Source organism: Saccopteryx leptura, chromosome 6 (genome assembly GCF_036850995.1).
Source record: "Saccopteryx leptura isolate mSacLep1 chromosome 6, mSacLep1_pri_phased_curated, whole genome shotgun sequence".
NCBI lineage: Eukaryota > Metazoa > Chordata > Mammalia > Chiroptera > Emballonuridae > Saccopteryx > Saccopteryx leptura.
The window spans coordinates 45,258,365-45,278,032 of NC_089508.1; the positions used below are offsets into that span (position 1 = coordinate 45,258,365).

Below are 19,668 nucleotides of genomic sequence, written 5' to 3' on the forward strand. Positions count from 1 at the left end.
TTACCCAAATGTAAAAGTTTAAAACAGGGCTTGGTACTATGTAAGTGCTAGCAATGATAATTTTTTTTAATTGATTTTTGAAGAGAAGGGAGAGAGGGAGAGAGAGAGAAGGGGGAGGGGAGCAGGAAGCATCTACTTGTAGTAGTTGTTTCCCGTATGTGCCTTGACCAGGCAAGCCCAGAGATTGGAACCGGCGACCTCAGCATTCCAGGTCGACCCATTATCCATTGTGCCATCACAGGTAAGGATCTTTTTTAAAATTGATTTTTGGAGAGAAGGAAGAGAGAGAGAGAGAACAATGATAATGTTGATGATAGAATAGAACTAGGAGTTGGCAGAAGGGCTAGTAACTTTTTGACTCTCAGAATCAATTACCCCACCGGTTCTGTCTCCACTGCTCACAAGTGCCCCAGCAGTGCCTTTCAGTCAGAGTGGTGGGACACAAGTCATAACCTCCTATGACAGCCATATGAGAACACCTTCCCCTTCTTTACTTCATCCCCTGGAGTGAAAAAAGTACATGAAGAAAAACCACTCTATACATACATTTCTGGCCCCTTCCTCATAATTTTCATTCTCCTTACCTTCTCCCATTTATCCTTTAACCCCACTGCCTGAGCCTATACGCACACTACCAGCAGCGAAACGAGAATTCAGCTCTCATAGTGTTCATTTCTACTGTAGGCTCCAGCACTGTATTTCAGGTACTTCAGCATGTTGTACCTAAAAATTTCAATTAAAGAATCCTTAACTGACCTGTGGTGGCGCAGTGGATAAAGTTTCGACCTGGAAATGCTGAGGTTGCCGCTTCGAAACCCTGGGCTTGCCTGGTCAAGGCACATATGGGAGTCGATGCTTCCAGCTCCTCCCCCTTCTCTCTCTCTCTCTGTCTCTCTCTCCTCTCTCTCCCTCTCTCTGTGTCTCTCTCTCCTCTCTAAAAAAAAATAAATAAATAAAATTAAAAAAAAAAAAAGAAAGGTTCTTTAAAAAAAAAAAAGACTGACCTGTGGTGGCGCAGTGGATAAAGCGTCGACCTGGAAATGCTGAGGTTGCCGGTTCGAAACCCTGGGCTTGCCTGGTCAAGGCACATATGGGAGTTGATGCTTCCAGCTCCTCCCTCTCCTCTCTCTCTCTCTCTCTCGCTCTGTCTCTCCCTCTCCTCTCTAAAATGAATTAAAAAAATAATAATAATAATAAAAAGAATCCTTAAAGATATAGGAGTCAGAAACTCAAAAGGCAGGGCTTTGAGGAAATAACTAGAAGCAGCTGGTTCTGAACATGATATTTCTTTGCAATATGCTTTATTTCTCCATGATGTATCTGGTTTTAATATAAAAAACATTTTTTCAAACCTTTACATATAATCAATATTGTAGAAAGATATACCATATCTGTTCCTTGACCTTGTATACACTACAGAATGAAACAAATAATTTGAGATGTAAAGTGTTGCTTCTCTTGCCTGACCAGGCGATGGCACAGTGGACAAAGCATCAACCTGGGATGCTGAGGACCCAGGTTCAAAACACAAGGTCATCGGCTTGAGCACAGGATCGCTGGCTTGAGCGCAGGATCATAGACATGACCCCAAGGGCACTGGCTTAAACCCAAAGGTCGATGGCTTGAAGCCCAAGGTCTATGGTTTGAAGCCTAAGGTTGCTGTCTTGAGCAAAGGGGTCACTGGCTCACATGAAGCCACCCCACGCCCCAGTCAAGGCAGGTATGAGAAAGCAATCAATGAACAACTAAAGTGCTGCAACAAGTTGATGCTTCTCATCTCTATCCCTTCCTGTCTGTCTGTCCCTGCCTGTCCCTCTGTGTATCTCTCTCTCAAAAAAAGTGTTGTCTCTAAGCATACTTATCCAAGGCCGTGTGCCTCAGCATCACATGAAGAATTGACAAAGCACACAAAACATCATTTCCATTAGATGGGGGTGAGTGGATACTGGATGCACAGTGGGACTCTGAGGGGCCCTGCCCTCTGAGGGCCTCATCTTGGGGAACTAGCCCTCGCTTGGCATGCCCCAGGTCACCAGCAGTAGCAGTGGCATCTACATCTGTCCCGTCTGGCATGCCCCAAGTCACCAGCAGTAGCAGTGGCACCTACATCTGTCCCGCCTGGCATGCCCCAGGTCACCAGCAGTAGCAGTGGCACCTACATCTGTCCCACCTGGCATGCCCCAAGTCACCAGCAGTAGCAGTGGCACCTACATCTGTCCCATGGTGAGGAGGAGAACTGGGCAGCCCTACCCCAGGCCCCTTGCACTTACTCTCTTTGTTGAAGAAAAAACCCCGCGAGATTCATGTACTGTATGATGGAGAGAAAAAGATACCTAATGTTCCCCCCAAAAGACAGTATATTTGTAAAGTGTTCATTAAAATGGAGAAAAAATGAAAAAAAAGAATTGACAAAGCACACCTATTAACAGAAATCCATCTCTTTCCATTTTTTATTTCTCTGTTTCCTGTATAATCTTAGACCTACATTTTCTAACATCCTAAGGTCTTTGATTTAACTTGTGTACATCTTTTTAAATTGGTATTATGAGCCCTGGCCGGTGGCTCAGTAGATAGAGCATTGGCCTAGCATATGGACTTCCTGGTAAGATACCTAGTCAGGCACATAGGAGAAGCGACCATCTGCTTTTCCCACCCCCTCTCTGCCTTCTTTCCCTCTTCCCCTCCCATAGCCAGTGGCTCGACTGGTTAGAGCATGGCCCGGGGTGCTGTGCATAGTTCAGTTGGTCCTAGCGCACCTGTCTCAGATTCTAAAAATAGGTCGGTACCGACCATCGGCCCTAGATGGGGTTGCCGGGCGGATCCCAGTCAGGGTGCATGCAGGAAGTCTCCCTCACTATCTCTTCTCCTCTCACCTAAAATTAATTAAATTGATTAATTAATTAATTTAAAAAATAGGTATTATGAATCTTGCTCAAAATTGGCCTTATCTTATGTAAACTTTTTACTATGAGGGATAACATACATACAGAAGAGTATACAAAACATAGTCCAGTGAATTACCAAATAATTGTTTTTCAGATGAAAAATAAAAGTGTCCTCAAAAAGTTTCCTTGTGTCACCTCCCCTGCACTACCTCTTCCCTCTCCATTATATTGGTTTCAGTTGCTATAATTTCATTTTTGAATTTTTATATAAGTGAAAGTATGTTGTGTATACTTTTATTTCCTATCTTACAACATTTTATAATACTTGACTATTCACTCATGTAGCTATGTTTCATGCATTTTTGTGGCTGTATTGTATTCTGTTGTATAAACATGCCATAGATCGTTTACTCATTCCACTCTTAATGGACATTTAAGTTACATGAATAATGCGTATGCAAATATTCGATGCTCTCAGTGCATGTACATGCATTGGCTAGGTAGACACTGGGAATGGAGTTTCTCAGCCATAAGGTCCATGCTTCTCTAACTTCAGTGGGTAATGCTTGTAACTGTTGTAGGTAGTAGTATCAATTCACATTCCCATCAGCAACGAATGAGTGTCCCCTTGCTCCAGATCCTTGCCAAAAGATTATTAGTCATCCTGGTGGGTGTGTGGTGGCACTGCATTATTGCTTTACTTTCTATTCCCCTGATGACCAGTGAGGTTGAGCACTTTTTCTTATGTTTATTGCTACTTGAGTGTCTTCTTTTGTGAAAGCCCTTGTCAAGTCCTTTCTCTGTTTTTCTACTAATCTGTCTTTATCTTTCTTATTGATAGAGATTCTTTATGTGTTGTTCTGAATATGAGCCCTTTGTTGGATTTATTTTCACCCCTTCTACATCTTGCCTTTTCATGTTCATAATATCTTTTGATGAACAGAGATCTTATTTTTCACACAAAGTTATTAACCTAAAGTGAATGGTTTTGCTCTTTGGCTGTTCACTATTGCTTTATCTGCACTATGTCCTAGCTCTGCTACACTTCTCAATTACAATCTCCGACATTTTTGTATTCCTGTCCTCTTAAAGGAGTTAGCCAGGCATGGCTAAAGCAGCCAGCACTCAGTCAAAGTCCATATTTCACTTTGTCAGCCCTGTTCCCCTGGTATCTTCACGCTTTGGGGGGAATTAGGGTGCCGTGAGGAGAATTCACTGTGTAATAGAGTGACATCATAGTCTGACCACACCTCTTCTCCTAAACATCATGCTCGATGTACTGAGATATGGAAGAGGTTACTTGGGCAGCTGACCCACTGATGACAGGTTGCTTTCAGTCAAATATAATCCTAAATCTTCTCACACACCTGACCCAGCATGAATGTGCTCATTTTTGTACAAAAATCTACAACTTTAACAGTTTTAATTTGTTTGATGTGGACCAATATTTTTTTGATATATTACTCAAAAGCCAATGTGCAGAAATGCTTTGGAATGAGGTTAAAAATTGGAGACTGGTTAAATAGAAGTCCACAGTAAATGTTTATAATGGTTCTGTAAAATACTGGTAAGTAGACCCGGTTATGTGTCTTTGGCACCCCTCCTTACATTGGGCCTTTTCTACCTTTTTAATCAAATACTTGAACAAAGACATTGATGTCCTGTGTATTAAAGCGTGGCTGATATGACATTAGAAATAAAATTGTAAAATAGAAGGTTGACCAATTTTTCTTTTAATCAATTCCATCTTTATCTTTTTTCCACTCAAAGTCATTTTGGCAACTGTTCATACCAACTACATTAATGTGTTTTAACATCCATTACTTTGTCTTTTATATGAACTTAGCCCTCCTTTTTTCCATAAAGAGAATTTTCCATTCTCTTTCCTTCATTGTTATAATTTTATTTTTCTATAATTCTGGTTTTACCCATTTCTAAATTGTCTGTTATGCTTGTTCTAAGGCTTAAACTTCCAGGACAGGGATAACCTGTGGCCTTCTGACCCTGCTCACATTGTTCACACTGCCTGCACAACAGCGAACTGCACACACTTCCTCAGCTTCTTCTCAGTAGCTCAGGCAGTAGGACTGACCTCCTTTCCCTGTGCCTCGATTCTCATGCAGTCCCTCATGAATAAAGGTTACTTTGAGGCTAAGTTTCAAGCTCAGTGTAAAACAATTGTTATCACACCTGCAGCCTTTAGAAAACACAGAGGCAGTCTGCAGGGCCTCCTTCCCTGTGCAATCTTCCCAAAATGGTCTCACGTCTAGCTGGATACTGAGCCCAGATCAGCACAAAAAAACCACTAGTGAGGACACCTCTGGTAGGGGACAACGGCCGTCTCTCAGGGAACTGCTGTGCTAATGACTAAAATAGTGACTCAGTCTCTAAAATTCTGCACCCTTAATTACAAAAAGAAGAGTTAGAATGAGTGCTCCTATTAAGGCCTTTAAGGTTTGAAATGCATTTCTAGAGTTTTGTTTTTTCTTCTAAGATGTTCCAGGAAAATCATTGCCAATGCATCAGATATTTTACACCCTGAGCAAATACAAACTAAAGTCGTCTTCGTTTCCTAACAAGGAATGTGCACCTCATCACCAGCCCCGTCACACACGAGCACCCTAACACATTTGACAAGTGAACTGAGAAGTCAAGGGCAGTGTGTCAGGCAGGGCTGGCTGAACACAGACACCACTGCAGTTATTTAAACACCAAAAATTGTTAACCAAGTACTGAAGGACTGAAAATGCAAGAAGGGGACACTAAGGTATCCCCTAGGGCAGGGGAAACAAAGGAGAGAGTGGGGATAATCATAAGTCAGAAACTTAGAGACGGATCCCCCAGGAGCTAGGGCCCAGACTTTTTTGGTAGGAGCTCTGGCCAGCTGGTGCTGTTATCTCTAGAATGCCACAGGGCTGCTTTTAGGTATAAGGAAAACTTTTAAACTCAAGCTGCTGCAATTTGGGCTAACTGCACTGCCAGGGTGAAGGCCAATGTTGCAGAAACGGAGACAAGGGAAAGCGACCAAACTTTTCAGAAAAAGACAGGAAGGTTGGAGGAGGAATAAGGAACCTTAAGGAGGAAGAAGGAAGATAGTGAATCAGCACAAGAGAAATGTGGTTCACAAAGAAGAATACAGAAAAGCTAGTTTGCAGCTGAGAAACAATTGCTTTTGAGAAAGTGCTGGAGGATGAATTACAGTACTGTATATCCTTGTGGCAGTATGTACTGCAGGATGTAGGGTCCTTCCCCTTCCCCGAGGGGACCTGCCCTCCCCTGCAATCAGAAGCTCCCAGTGTATGGATTGGCTTAGATCTGGAAACTGGGTGAAAGGGTATAACTCTCCATTGTTTTGACTCAAGTCAGGTTTCTTATTCCGGAGTTGGAGTTTTTCCTTGTACACAATTCATGTAGCATTTTGTAAGCCACTCATCTATTTTATTCCCAGGGACACTGCAATCCATTAGCCACTGCCAAAGATTCCTGCAGGCCAAAACATTTTCTGCTTTGTGTTCCATTACCCATTATGGAACATATGTCCACCTTGACTCCTGGGGTTATGTGTTGCCTGCCACTAGACTTCAAGTCAGGATGTCCACCCTAAGAGTGGCATCTCTAACCATCATAAATAGCCTAGAGGAGACAAGTGCCAGAACTGTGAAGGGCACCTCTCCTCTCAGTAATTTATCCCTCAGTGCCTTCGTGAACGTGTATCTTATGTCCCCTTGAAGAATGCAGGAGGGCAGCGGTTCTCAACCTGTGGGTAGTGATGGCTTTAGGCGACCCCTGTGTTTTGGTCGTTTGACCCCCGCCGGGGTCGCGACCCACAGGTTGAGAACCGCTGCAGTAGGGGAGTGGGTGTGGAGATTGCATATAATAAACCCAGTCCAATAGTCTTATCTTCCTCACACTTCAGATTTCATCATCAATATGTGAGAAAAGTTCAGGCATCTCAACCTTATGAAATATAAGGCCATCGCTGAATCCAAGTTTCAGCCAACCAAGTATGAATTTAATACTTTAGATTCAGAATTTCTTGAGAATACACCCAGATCAATAAATTTGATCGAATCTAGTGTTACATTCTATCCTCCTTGGCCTAACCTACTTAAAATCCATTTCACACATATTCCCAAAGTTCCCAATGACACAAATTAGCAAAATTTTGCAATTATTTTAGAGGCTAGGCAATTTCTAACCAGGACAGGTTTTTGTCCCTGTACTATGGAGCATGAAGATATCTAGGCCCTGGGGCAAAACATAATAGATGCAGGTCTTGAGAATAGACACCCTTTGTAAAGCAAGTGCCCTAGGCAAGGTTATTACAAAATCTTGAAGCAAGGGAAGGCCAGCGTTCTCAGACATGGAAAGCAGGCTGCGTCCACCAACAAGGAAGGCTCAGAGTGACTTAGGGTTTCAATATTCTAACCTTTGTCCAAGTCTGTTTAGAAGATATGCCCATTCCACATTTCAGGGCTCCACTTCTTTCCAATCAAGTGTCCTAAATGAGACCTCTGCAAGGTTGTGTAACTCTATGACCAGCACAATTAAAGCTATGTTCAATGTTTAGCCCTGTGGCCACATGAAATAAAGTGCTTTAGAACCACAAAAACTCGGATTCTCTAAGACTTGACCTGAGAGTTAAAAGATCTGAGTTTGTCATTTTCTTTCTGTAAGGACTCCAGGGATCTTAAAAGCAACCATCCTACCTATCACCCCGTCCTCGTAGTCATCACTACTGCCATAAACAGTCAAGTACATTAGCCACTTGGTCCCCAAGAAATTGCTTCAGAAATCATTTTATCACAATCACCCAAAGGTAGTGAGTGATTTTACTAACTGCGATCCAATGTATGCCATATATTACAAGAATCATATTTCCCATTGGCAAGGAGCTGAAGAAATGATCAGACCAATTCCCATACCGGATCTTTGAGGATTTCCCCCCACCAGAATCCCATTCTTAATAATAATTTCTTTACTGATATCTTTATCAGTCCAGTCAGAAAACAAAAATGACACCAGTTATTTTAACAGAGATAATTTCATATAAAATGTTAACTAGATGTTAAAGAACTGAAAAGGCAAAAATGGGACACTAAATATCAAAGAAGTATAGTAACAGTAGGAAGTAACTACTGTCCTAGGAATCACTCCTAGGACAAGGAGTAGAGGAAAAGAGTTATTAGAACTTCGAAATTTGGAAGAAGGACCCCTATGGAGCTGGGATTTATATCTGAGGAAAGGGTATTGATATGTTTGAAGGGATGCAATAGGCTGGGTCTAAGAGAGTGGAAAACTATAAACTGGAAAAACTGGGATCAACTGTTAGTGCCAGAGTGAGGCACTATTGCTGTGGTAAGATAGACAAAAAAAAAAAAAAAAAAAAAAAAAAAAAAAATCAAACAGGAAGCAGCAACTTCTCTTGTCCCCTAGCCTTCCATTCTCCCTCCCCTAATAGCGAAGCCTCGTGGGCAGCCAGCCACAAAGAAGAAATAAGGTTTAGAAATTCTGCCTCAAATTCACAAAGCAGAGTATATAATGGTAGTATGAAGCTGAGAGACAATAGCTTAATAACCTGTAGTCAAGAAGAAGGAGGGAGTAGGTAGGTCCCTGATTATTTGAGACTGTCAAAGAATGTACATGGCTTTTCCATCTCCTTTCTGCGCAGTGCTTGCAAATAGCAGGAGTTTAGTAAGTGTGAGCTACTAGGGTTCACAGAAACCACCATGTAGTTGAATAGAAATACCATACTTCTAATTGCATAACTCTTTACTATTGCTATTGGGATTCCAATAATCAGAAGTTTCTGTTCTTTCTCCACTTCCCAGCCTATTGCATCCCTTCAAACATATCAATACCCTTTTCCTCAGGTCTAAGTCCCAGCTCCATGAGGGTCCTTCTTCCAAATTTCTAAGCTCTAAATCAGCTGGACAAGGAGAACTGTGGAAAGAAGCAGTGGGAAAGAAACTCAGACCTGTACTGAGGTAAAAACTATGAGAGAGAAAACGACCACTAGGGCTTATATTCTGGAAGGTTTAAAAAAAAAGACAAAGATGAAGAACATAGTAGATTAATGGGATTAATGGGATTCTGACTGGGAAACTATTAGAAAGTTGTCTCCATGAGATCTAGATGGTTTTCACTGTTTCTAATCAATAAATCTGCAACCTTGGCTTAGGTTAGCAAAAAATGCTAGTAAAAAGTTGATCTACATGGACAAAGCTAACCCAGACAGAGAGAATAGTTGGGTTAGGCTCAAGATTACTGGTTCAACCCAAATCAGGATTATTATCACTGACATGGTCTCGTGGCCTCAGCAATGCTTAGTCCAGAAGTCCAAAGTTCTACATTTACCTACACTTCCACCCTTAGAAAAGTCATACCTAAACGGAGTATCATTAAGTTTTCAAACCAAGCCTTAAACCTGGCTAAGCCAGGATTTGAACTAGTTCTATCTGATACCGAAGTCTTTCTCTTAACCACTACAAACATGAGGTTCATGACTACCCTTCACACACAGAGGCTGCCATCATTACCAATATGTCCTTCACTCATTTTCCTCTTCCCAATATTAAAGACATATCTAAGATATCTAATTGGTTGGCCATTGAAAATTAAAATTTAGGGATATAAGGCAATCATTAACTAGTTACCTATTTTACTTAGTGGAGAAAAGTTACATTTCTTTAAGAATAACACTAATATTGTAGTTATTTTAAAATCCTGTGCTATGACTGCTTTTCTAAACTGGGCAACAGCCTCCTAATTCCAATTACAAGCTTTCTTGAAGAGCAATAGTAATACTATCTGATGGGTCAAGAAAAACAAATTGTGTAAAATTGGTCTTAATCTTCCCCCACCCAGAAAGAATTTTATACTCTACTGTTTATAGTGTGGGAAGCATTGTAAAAGTGTAAAAGTGATCAAAGGGTATGTTTAAACTCATTTTACACAGCCTGCTGTATTCACTAACAGTTCTTTGCCTCTCTGCTCATGTAGTCTTTGAAATGCCTTCTATTCTCGACTATACATATTTTACTCCATTTATTTTTCAAAAAAACTCATTCTTCAAAATGTAGCTCATGTCCTTTCTCGTCAATGGATGGACTAGCAATATAGTTTCAACTAGCTGTATCTACAAGGCTTCTCTAAACATGATACAATGGGAGTTCTGTTACAAGTCACACTGAGGCCAAGGGCTCAGTTCAGAAGTACAACAATCAGTCTTGTTTACTTTACTGTCCACGTCTGTGCACTGTATCGCAGGTGACTGGAGAGTCTGGGCACACAGTAGGCCACAATCGGGGGCAGAAGCCTACTGGACACTAACTCTACACCAAGACCAGGCCCTTACTGGAAGCTTTACTACCAAGAAACAACGCTGGGTAAAATATCTCAATCCAGCAACACTGCCCTAAACCCTCAGCGACGGGGACCCGGCGGTTGTGCGGGACACTGATGCAGGTGCGGTGTCCACCTTGTTTTCCTTGCGGAGCAAGTTGGAGCCCCCGGCACCAGCTCCCCGACAGTCCCCGGCACTCCAGCGCCGCAGCCGTCCTGCTGTGATGTCCCCAGTTACTCGCCGCGACCCCACTCCCAGTCTGCCCCTCCGTCCCTTGCCCCTAGCCCTGGGGCACTTACCATCCCAATACCAGGCCGGTGGTCACGATGAAGCAGGTAAAAACCACCGCGATGTAGAAAAGCGGCGAGTACTCATACAGCGTTACTAGAAACACCGCAGCCATCGGGGTCTTCTAAGCTGAACTGGAACTCCAGCGCCCAGCCCAGCTCAGCCCGCTCCGCCAGGGAGTCTGTACGGTGCTCCGCAGCGGACAAACTTTGTAAATCCGCACTCGCCTGGGGTTCTGATAAACTGGATTTAGGGGAGCCTCTCGGGCTGCGGGAGCCGGCGTGCCAATCACGACATCGCCTGCCGGGCTCGCCCCGCCCCTCCCGCTCCTGTCCAGAGCTATTGGCTCCACGGAAGAGTGCGACCCTGAATCACACGGCCCGACTCACGGGATTGGTACCTAAGGAGCCTCTTCTCTGCGGGTCTGTCCCAGCGGTCTCCGCTTTTCTGCGGCAAATTCTAAATCGATGTTGAGGCAACTCTGTCCCAGACTCAGGTAAGGTTTTATGATGCCAGGGAGAAAAGACACAGTCCGAAATCGACCTAACAGAGCCTACATCCTGACCCTACAAATTAGATCTGAGGCAAATTTGGGAGGAGGCGGAAGGGTTCTACAAAGTGAGCTAACCCATACATACTCTTGCTTTATTTAGAAAACTTACTGAAAGGCACTGTACAAAACACCAAAAGGAGTCTCACAAGCAGTTTATACGAGCCTTGTCAGCCTTTTCAACTTGGATTTCATGGTATAGGAAAATTATTAACATGCTCATGGAAATAAATTAACTGTTCTTCCACAACCTCTCCTTCTTTTCTCCTCCCCTTCACCCCTCAAATTAGAATTAGATATTTGAACTTTTTGTATTAATTTTCACTTCAGTAATAATTGTAAATATGTATCATGTGTATGTATGTGTGTGTATACTTTTTTTAAGTGAGAGGAGGGGAGATACAGAGATAGACTCCCACATGCACCCCCAAGATCCACCTGGCAACTCCAAATGGGGCCAATGCTTTGCCCATCTTGGACCAATGCTGGCAACCAAACTATTTTTAGTGACTAAGGAGGGGGCTCCAGGGAGCCATCCTCAGTAACAGAGGTCAGTGCTCTGGAATCAATGAGCCATGGCTGTAGGAGGACAAGGTAGAAGATGGAGGGGAGGAGAAGCAGATGGTCACTTCTCCTGTGTGTCATGACAGGAAATGGAACCTGGGACTTCCACACCCCGGGTGGATGCTCTACCACTGAGCCAAGCAGCCAGGGCCCCCCCCCTTTTTTTAACTGAGCATAAGCTTTTACACACATACACCCTATTTCTTCATTCCCGTTCAGTCAACTCCACCTAAGTAGCCTCCCTGGAAGTCTCTCACAACATTTCCACTGATGTCTTATTAATTTGCATTTAGTCCTAAGGCCATGCCTAGCTACCATAGAGACTGGGAAATGTAGTTTTTTATTCTGAGCAGCAGCATCCCTGCTACAAATCGGTGGTGTAGGGGGTGGTGTGGTTGCCAAGGAAAAAAAGAACAAAGGACCATGGGATAGCTAACTAGTGGTTACTCCACACTCCCAAATCACCAGTAAAGTTAGTGCTGGAGGGAAATGAGGTAAATTTGTTCTATGGCTTCACATATATATCCCTTGGCAAATGACCATATGTTGGGTACTCTCTGGAGTAGTGCTGTGTGAGAAGTGGGGTTCAACAACATAATTTTTAATGGTTACATACATGATTTCTCAAAGTATATAGCTTATGTAATCAGCCAATTTTTGGACAATTTTCTCATTATAAATAATACTGAATTGAATATTCTTAAAGCTAAATCATTTCTTTGGGATAAATTCCTAGAGGTGGATCTTTTGATTCAAAAAATACATACATTTTTAAGCCTTTGGAGAAACACGGCGCTCCAGAACTGTATCCATTTACACTTTCACCCTTTCATGCTCAGTTTTGCCATCACTTAATAGTGTCACTTAATAAAACTTTTGATCAATGTGAAAGGCAATTTTATTGCCATAAACAATAAAGAATTTTCATAATGAAAATGAAAACATAGGGGTTCCAAGTTGAAGTGGTATTTTAAGCATATGCATATCATTTTGCTGTCTCCCAAAATTCCACTAAAACTACAGTAAAGGGATTTTTTAAATCAACAAAAAACAGGAAGAACAGAAAATAAAAATAATAGCAGAAACATATTGGAAGATGGAAAACAGATGAACAAGGATAGTTCACTAACCAAGCCATGAAGACCAAATCCCAGACCAGCAGTGGGGAAAACTAAGACCCAGCCTGATTTACATTGAGGAATTCACAAAAAGAGTAGGTACTAACACAAATTTACTCAAGCCCTTATTTCCAACTTCAATATCTGCTACAACCATTGAAACTTGTCACTTTATTTCCAACATAGATTCTTTGAAAGACAGATTCCATTTCAGCCCATCACCAGAAATCCTGGATTGCCATGCTATAAATACTTGAGAATGAAGTCAGTCCCAAGTTCCTTGTTTGGCATACCTACCTCTACATGACAAGATTCCCACTTACCTCTTACTCATTCAGAAACTGTTTCTGGGGTGTCAGATATGTTCCAGATCCTGCAGAAGACATTAGAATACAAAAATAAACCAAAAATAACATATCTCTGTTCTCATGGAGTGTATCATCTGATTAAAAAGGTCAAACATTAGAGAATCTTGAACAAAACATAAAGGCAAAATTATATGACACATGCTATTAACAGGAGATACATGGAGCTAGGAAAGCCTACAATGGGACAATGGGGAAATATAAGATTGACCAAGGAAGGCTTCCCGAAGAACAGATTATTAATCTGAGTGCTAATGTAGAGAGGTTTACCAAGCAAAGGGACATAAGGAGAGAAAGAGCATATAAGACAGAGGCTACAGCATGTGCAAATGCCCCAACATGGGAAAAATCATAGCACAGCTGAGAAAACGAAAGGCCAGTGCAACTAAAACACAGAGAGTGAGGAAGAACATGCAACGAGATGAAAATGGAAAGCTGGTGAGGCCCAGACCATACAGGAATTTTGCCATTTTAACTATTCAGCTTTATTCTTTTTTTTTTTTTTTTTTTTTGTATTTTTCTGAAGCTGGAAATGGGGAGAGACAGTCAGATAGACTCCCTCATGCGCCTGACCGGGATCCACCCGGCACGCCCACCAGGGGGCGATGCTCTGCCCCCCCCCCGGGGGGGCAGGGCGTCGCTCCTCCGCGACCAGAGTCACTCCAGCGCCTGTGGCAGAGGCCAAAGAGCCATCCCCAGCGCCCGGGCCATCCTTGCTCCAATGGAGCCCCGGCTGCGGGAGGGGAAGAGAGAGACAGAGAGGAAGGAGGGGGGGTAGTGGAGAAGCAAATGGGTGCTTCTCCTATGTGCCCTGGTCGGGAATCGAACCCGGGTCCCCCCGCACACCAGGCCGACGCTCTACCGCTGAGCCAACTGGCCAGGGCCTATTCAGCTTTATTCTTAAGAACAATGAGAAGCCATATATGTGATTGAAGAAAGGGAGTGTTATGGACTGAATTCATATGTTGAAGCTCTAATTCCCAATATGACTGTATTTGGAGGTAGGGCCTTTAAGTGAAGTCATAAGTGTATGATCCTAATCCAATAGGACTGGTGTCCTTATAAAAATTAAAAAGGAAGAGACAGTGTTCTCTATGCATATGCACACAGAGAAGAGGCCGTGTGAGGACACAGTGAAGATGGCTGTCTGCAAATCAAGGGGACATGCTGGCACCTTGATATTGGACTTCTAGCCTCCAAAACTGTGAGGAAACTCTTTTGTTTTAGCCACCAAGTCTGTGGTATTCTCTTATGGCAGCCCAGTCATACTAATTCCGGGAATGACATTTGGTTTGCATTTTGAATCAATCACTTTGGCTATTGTGTTTCTACTCATTGGTAGGAGGCTGGGATGGAAATGAGTAAATATGGAGATATCAATTAATAGATTCTTTTAAAATACCAGGCAAGAGATATTGGTAACTCTGAAGGATAGTGATGAGGACTTACAATGAAATGGATTATTAGTGGGAAATTATTTTAACTGAGTGACAAAAAAGAAACAAAAACAGTATCTTACTGGAGGTAGTTTTTCTCTTCCAAGTGAAAATCCAGAGGTAGGTAACATGGCACTTATACAGTACACCATAGTGCAAGGGACACAGGCTTTTATTTTGCTTTATGTCACTCCCTTTCCTAAGGTCACCTCATGGCCCAATATGTCTGCTGCAGCTCCAGCCATTATGTCCATATTCCTGCTAGAAGGAGAGAGAAAGGGACGAGGAGAATGTGACTGCACTTCAATTTAAGGAAACTCTAAGGATACAGCACACGTTCCATTGGCAAACGCTAAGCCTCATGTCCACATTTAACTCAAAGGGAGGCTGGAAAATTATCTTTGTTCAAAGTGTCTGGCTAAAACTAGAGAGTTATATTACTTGTAGAAGGAGAAAATGAAGTTTGAGGGAGAACCAAGAGTCACTATCATAGGAGATATACAGGACCTAATGATGGATTAGATTGGGACAAAGAGGGGCAGGAGTTGAAGTTTCTGGGGTCTTCCACCAGATGAATGGATGTAGCTGTCACTCACTGAAATTAGATCCTAAATCTCCCATCTCTCAACACTCATCCCTGTTTGCCTTCCCTTATCCCCTATAAATACTAATCATCGACCTACTGAATTACCAATCTTCTAAAATACATTAGATACATTAGAGATGGTTGCAAGTATGTAGGGCCTGAAGCTTTACCATTTGGGGGACCCATCTAAGAGACTGGACACAAAATTACAGATACAAATTAAGTATAAGGACTTGGAAGGGCCCCATGCAAACAAGGGGCCCTAAAATATAACTCATTCACCTTTAGGTTGCTTTAAGCATCACCTTTACTTTATCTCCAAGAACAAAATTGTGAGATGCTATGGGTTGTAGGTGCATCCTGATTACAGAGAAATTAGAATGTGGGGAGAAGTGAATCTTTTTTTTTTTTTTTTTTTTTTTTGCATTTTTCTGAAGCTGGAAACAGGGAGAGACAGTCAGACAGACTCCCGCATGCGCCCGACCGGGATCCACCCAGCACGCCCACCATGGGGCGACGCTCTGCCCACCAGGGGGCGATGCTCTGCCCATCCTGGGCGTCGCCATGTTGCGACCAGAGCCACTCTAGCGCCTGAGGCAGAGACCACAGAGCCATCCCCAGCGCCTGGGCCATCTTTGCTCCAATGGAGCCTTGGCTGCGGGAGGGGAAGAGAGACACAGAGAGGAAGGCACGGCGGAGGGGTGGAGAAGCAAATGGGCGCTTCTCCTGTGTGCCCTGGCCGGGGATCGAACCCGGGTCCTCCGCACGCTAGGCCGACGCTCTACCGCTGAGCCAACCGGCCAGGGCAGAAGTGAATCTTAATATCAGTGAAAGAAGCTATATTCAGACCTCAGAATTGGACATTGTACTAGTCATGGTTCTCCAGAGGAAGGGGCGGGGAAAGAGGTAGGTAAGTAGGAAGATACAGATATTTGAAGAGAGATTGATTGGTTTATTATGAGGAATTAAAAGACATGATTATGGAGGCTGAGCAGTCCTACAGACTGTCATTTGTAGCTAGAGATCCAGGAAAGGGGTGGTGTAATTCCAATCTAAGTCTAAAGGCCTGAGAACCAGGGCAGTCAGTGGAACCAGTTCCAGTCCAAAGGCAGGAGAAGACCAATGTTCTAGCTCAAACAAGCAGCAGGAGGGGGAAAAAAGTAACAAATTCCTCCTTCCTCTGCCTTTTGTTCTCTTTAGGCCCTTATCAGATTGGACGGTGCTCACCCACATTGGGGAGGGCAATCTGCTTTCCAAGTGCACTGATTTCATGCTAATCTCATCCAGAAACACCCTCACAGACATTCCTAAATCATGTTTAATCTGAACACCCCATGGAGAAGTCAAGTTGGCATGTAAAATTAATCATCACAGTTATGTGCATATGTTCTTTCCTTTGCCTGAAAAGCTTTTCCTACTGAAAGGCAGAAACTGCACGATAAACCAAAAACACGAGCGAGGCAAGTGTGTTCCAAAAGGAAAATTTCTTTTAAAAGCTGGCTCAGACTAGCCGAAGGGTGTCAGCCATGGGCTGAGACCAGCCAAAGGGTGTCAGCCCTGAGCTGCGGGAGGGAGCGATAGATATAGGGGTTATTCAAGCACAGGGGTGTTTGCACCTGGGTAAGCTTAGATTAGTGTATCGGGGGGTTTTGTGGCCTTGGTCACTGACTTAACGATGGGAATTCTGCTGCAGAGACACAGATTCTTTGATGTAGCACAGACTTGGCGACCTTGGTAAATTCTGAAGATAGCCAAGAAGTCAGTCTCCCAGGAACAGCTGGGGACCTGAGCCTGTGGCTAGGCTTTCACAAACAACTACTGTGATTTATGTATGTATGTATGTATGTATGTATTTACTTATGACAGAGACAGAGAGAGGGACAGATGGGGACAGGCACAAAGGAAGGGATAGAGATGAGAAGCATCAATTTTTTGTTATGGCTCCTTGGTCTTTTTAGTTGTTCATTGATTGCTCTTTCATATGTGCCATGGCCGGGGCGGGGGGGGGGGGCGGCTACAGCAGAGCAAATGACTCCTTGCTCAAGCCAGCAACCTTGTGTTCAAGAAGTGACTTGGGCTCAAGCCAGCGATCTTTGGGCTCAAGCCAGCAACCATGGGGTTGTGTCTATGATCTCATGCTCAAGCCAGCGGACACCCCCCCCCCCCCCCCCCCCCCCCCCCCCCCGTGCTCTAGCCGGATGAGCCTGTGCTCAAGCTGGCAACATTTGGGTTTTGAACCTGGGTCTTCTGTGTCCCAGTCTGAAGCTCTAGGCACTGTGCCACCACCTGGTCAGGCACAACTATTATGATTTTAAACTCCCCTAATGGTTAGGTCCCTCCCCAATGCAAGCTTTCCCAGATATTCCTGTGAAGGTAAGCTTTTGCTACATTTCAAGCAAGTGAACTCTAACCTTACATAATGTTTAGGTGAGGGGGATGTGAGCTTTACTGGGGCTAATTTAAACCTAACGCTGTAGGTAGAGCGCGTAGCGCATTCCTAGTAGCTGTGGCTGATGCAATGCTGTGAGAACACTCCAACACCTGAAACCCTCCTAGGCACACCCAGGAGGGGGCTCACCCACTGTAGGGAAGTAACTCAGTGCCAACCAGGCAGCTCCCTGATCTTTTTAGCCATTGGCTGTGACGGACATGCTGTAACACCCTATAGGCTGAACCTGTGTATATAAGCTAGCTTACTTCCTGAATAAAGCGGATCTGCATCACTGAACCTGGTCTCTGGAGTTGGGTCTCTGCGTCTCCGTCGTCCTCACCCCCTGTGGCCTTGTCCACATAACACCTTCCTCCTCTTCCGTCTGGCAAACTTCTGGTTATCCTTAAGACTCAACTCTGAAGCTCCCTTCTCTGGGAAGACTTCCCAGCCCTTGGAGAGAGGCCTATCCCATATCACCCAGTGTGCATCTATGTGGAGACCCCTGATCCCAGTGATAGCATGTACTCACTAGTCTTTGTAGACTACTAAGTTCCCAGCTCCCTGAGTGCAGGCATGGCACCTAATTGATGTTTGTGCTAGCAGTACTAACATATGTCTTATAGCAGCTCAACAAGTATTTACAGAAAAAAGGGAGGGAGGGAATTTCTTCTTGAGATAACTTGGCAGCCCAAAGTATCTGTATAACTCTCAGATGAAGAGGAAAAAATAGCTCTTCTTTATTATCTATAACTTATCTATAACTGATTTAGTTTTGCTCATGAATCCTCACCTCACTGAGTAGTAGAAGGGAGGAAAAGGGAAGAAAACTAGTGAGCTTAAATTCACAATTACAGGTATCCTGTTCTCAAGTTTAACTGCCCCTTTGGGTAGCTAAGCTCTCATGAAAATTCTTAGTCTTTCACTCCTCCCTCTTCTTTTGCTTCTCCTTAAAATGGTATTTTAGGGTTATCTTCTCTACTGTGTATTCACCTGATCTCATGGTAGGTTGGGAAAATGAGCCTCAGCTCTGCACGACACTTGTGAGTCCTCAATAAGGTAAAGCAGATTTCAGCTGGTCTTTTGTGGCACCAGCTGGCCACCACTCTCAAGACCCAGAGTTCCTGCCATTTACCTCTGGTTGGGAAGCCTTAATGCAGTGGTCCCCAACCTTTTTTGGGCCACGGACCGGCTTAGTGTCAGAAAATATTTTCACGGACCGGCCTTTAGGGTGGGACAGATAAATGTACCACGTGACCGAGACAAGCGTCAAGAGTGAGTCTTAGACGGATGTAACAGAGGGAATCTGGTCATTTTAAAAAAATAAAACATCATTCAGACTTAAATATAAATAAAACGGAAATAATGTAAGTTATTTATTCTTTCTCTGCAGACTGGTACCAAATGGCCCACCTACAGGCCAGGGGTTGGGGACGACTGCCTTAATGCACTGTGACCTCTTAGCTCCACTGGTTTACTAGACTGTTCATCATCCATTTTTACTTCCTGAGGGAATGTATGAATATGTAGATTCTTCCACATGTCATCTGCAGGCCACTGCGAGTCAGCAGTTATCTCAGGATAGCAAACGAGGTCACCTCTGCCATTGAGCACTGCTGTTCCTGAGTCATGTTCAAGGAGGTGCAGGGTTAAATGCAAGACCTCTCCTCCTTTCTTAGAGCAATAGACTACCAACTCTGCAGGGTCTCCAATAATACATGTATACAGGTGCTTTTCTGCAATCCCTCCCTGCCCCCATTCTGAGACTCCAGCCAGGACAGGTGGGGTATACTGCCGGCTCACATATCCCAGCTCTGTCTCCATGCCACCCTCCACCAGACCAGACTGGAAAGACTCCTTCCTTTCCTCCCACTCAGCAGGTACTTTCCTTATGTCACAGCCTCCATTTTCTCTGCCATATGGCATGTACTAAATGACACTTTTAATTCTGCCAAGGTTTGGATTTTGAAATGTTAACGGAGCTTTAAATTTTTCTAAAAACCTTTCTTAGTAATGTCTGGGTGTTGTGTTTTTTTTTAAGACTGTGTTTCTTGGGACTCAAAAAACCTGTTTTGGTAGTCAAAGGCTGCTTTTGAGGGTGGG

The 19,668-nt window shown here is 43.6% G+C and overlaps 1 protein-coding gene across 1 annotated transcript in view; it reads right to left on the reverse strand.

Annotated features, from left to right (window-relative positions):
* The window catches only part of CGRRF1 (cell growth regulator with ring finger domain 1), a 30,652-nt gene extending 19,895 nt beyond the window's left edge, over nucleotides 1-10,757 (reverse strand). Inside the window, exon 1 of the mRNA XM_066342350.1 lies at nucleotides 10,530-10,757. Within this exon, the coding sequence (XP_066198447.1) occupies nucleotides 10,530-10,633 (104 nt within the window). The 5' untranslated portion in view covers nucleotides 10,634-10,757. The remainder of the gene's footprint in view (nucleotides 1-10,529) is intronic.
* Between the last annotated feature and the right edge of the window lie 8,911 nt (nucleotides 10,758-19,668).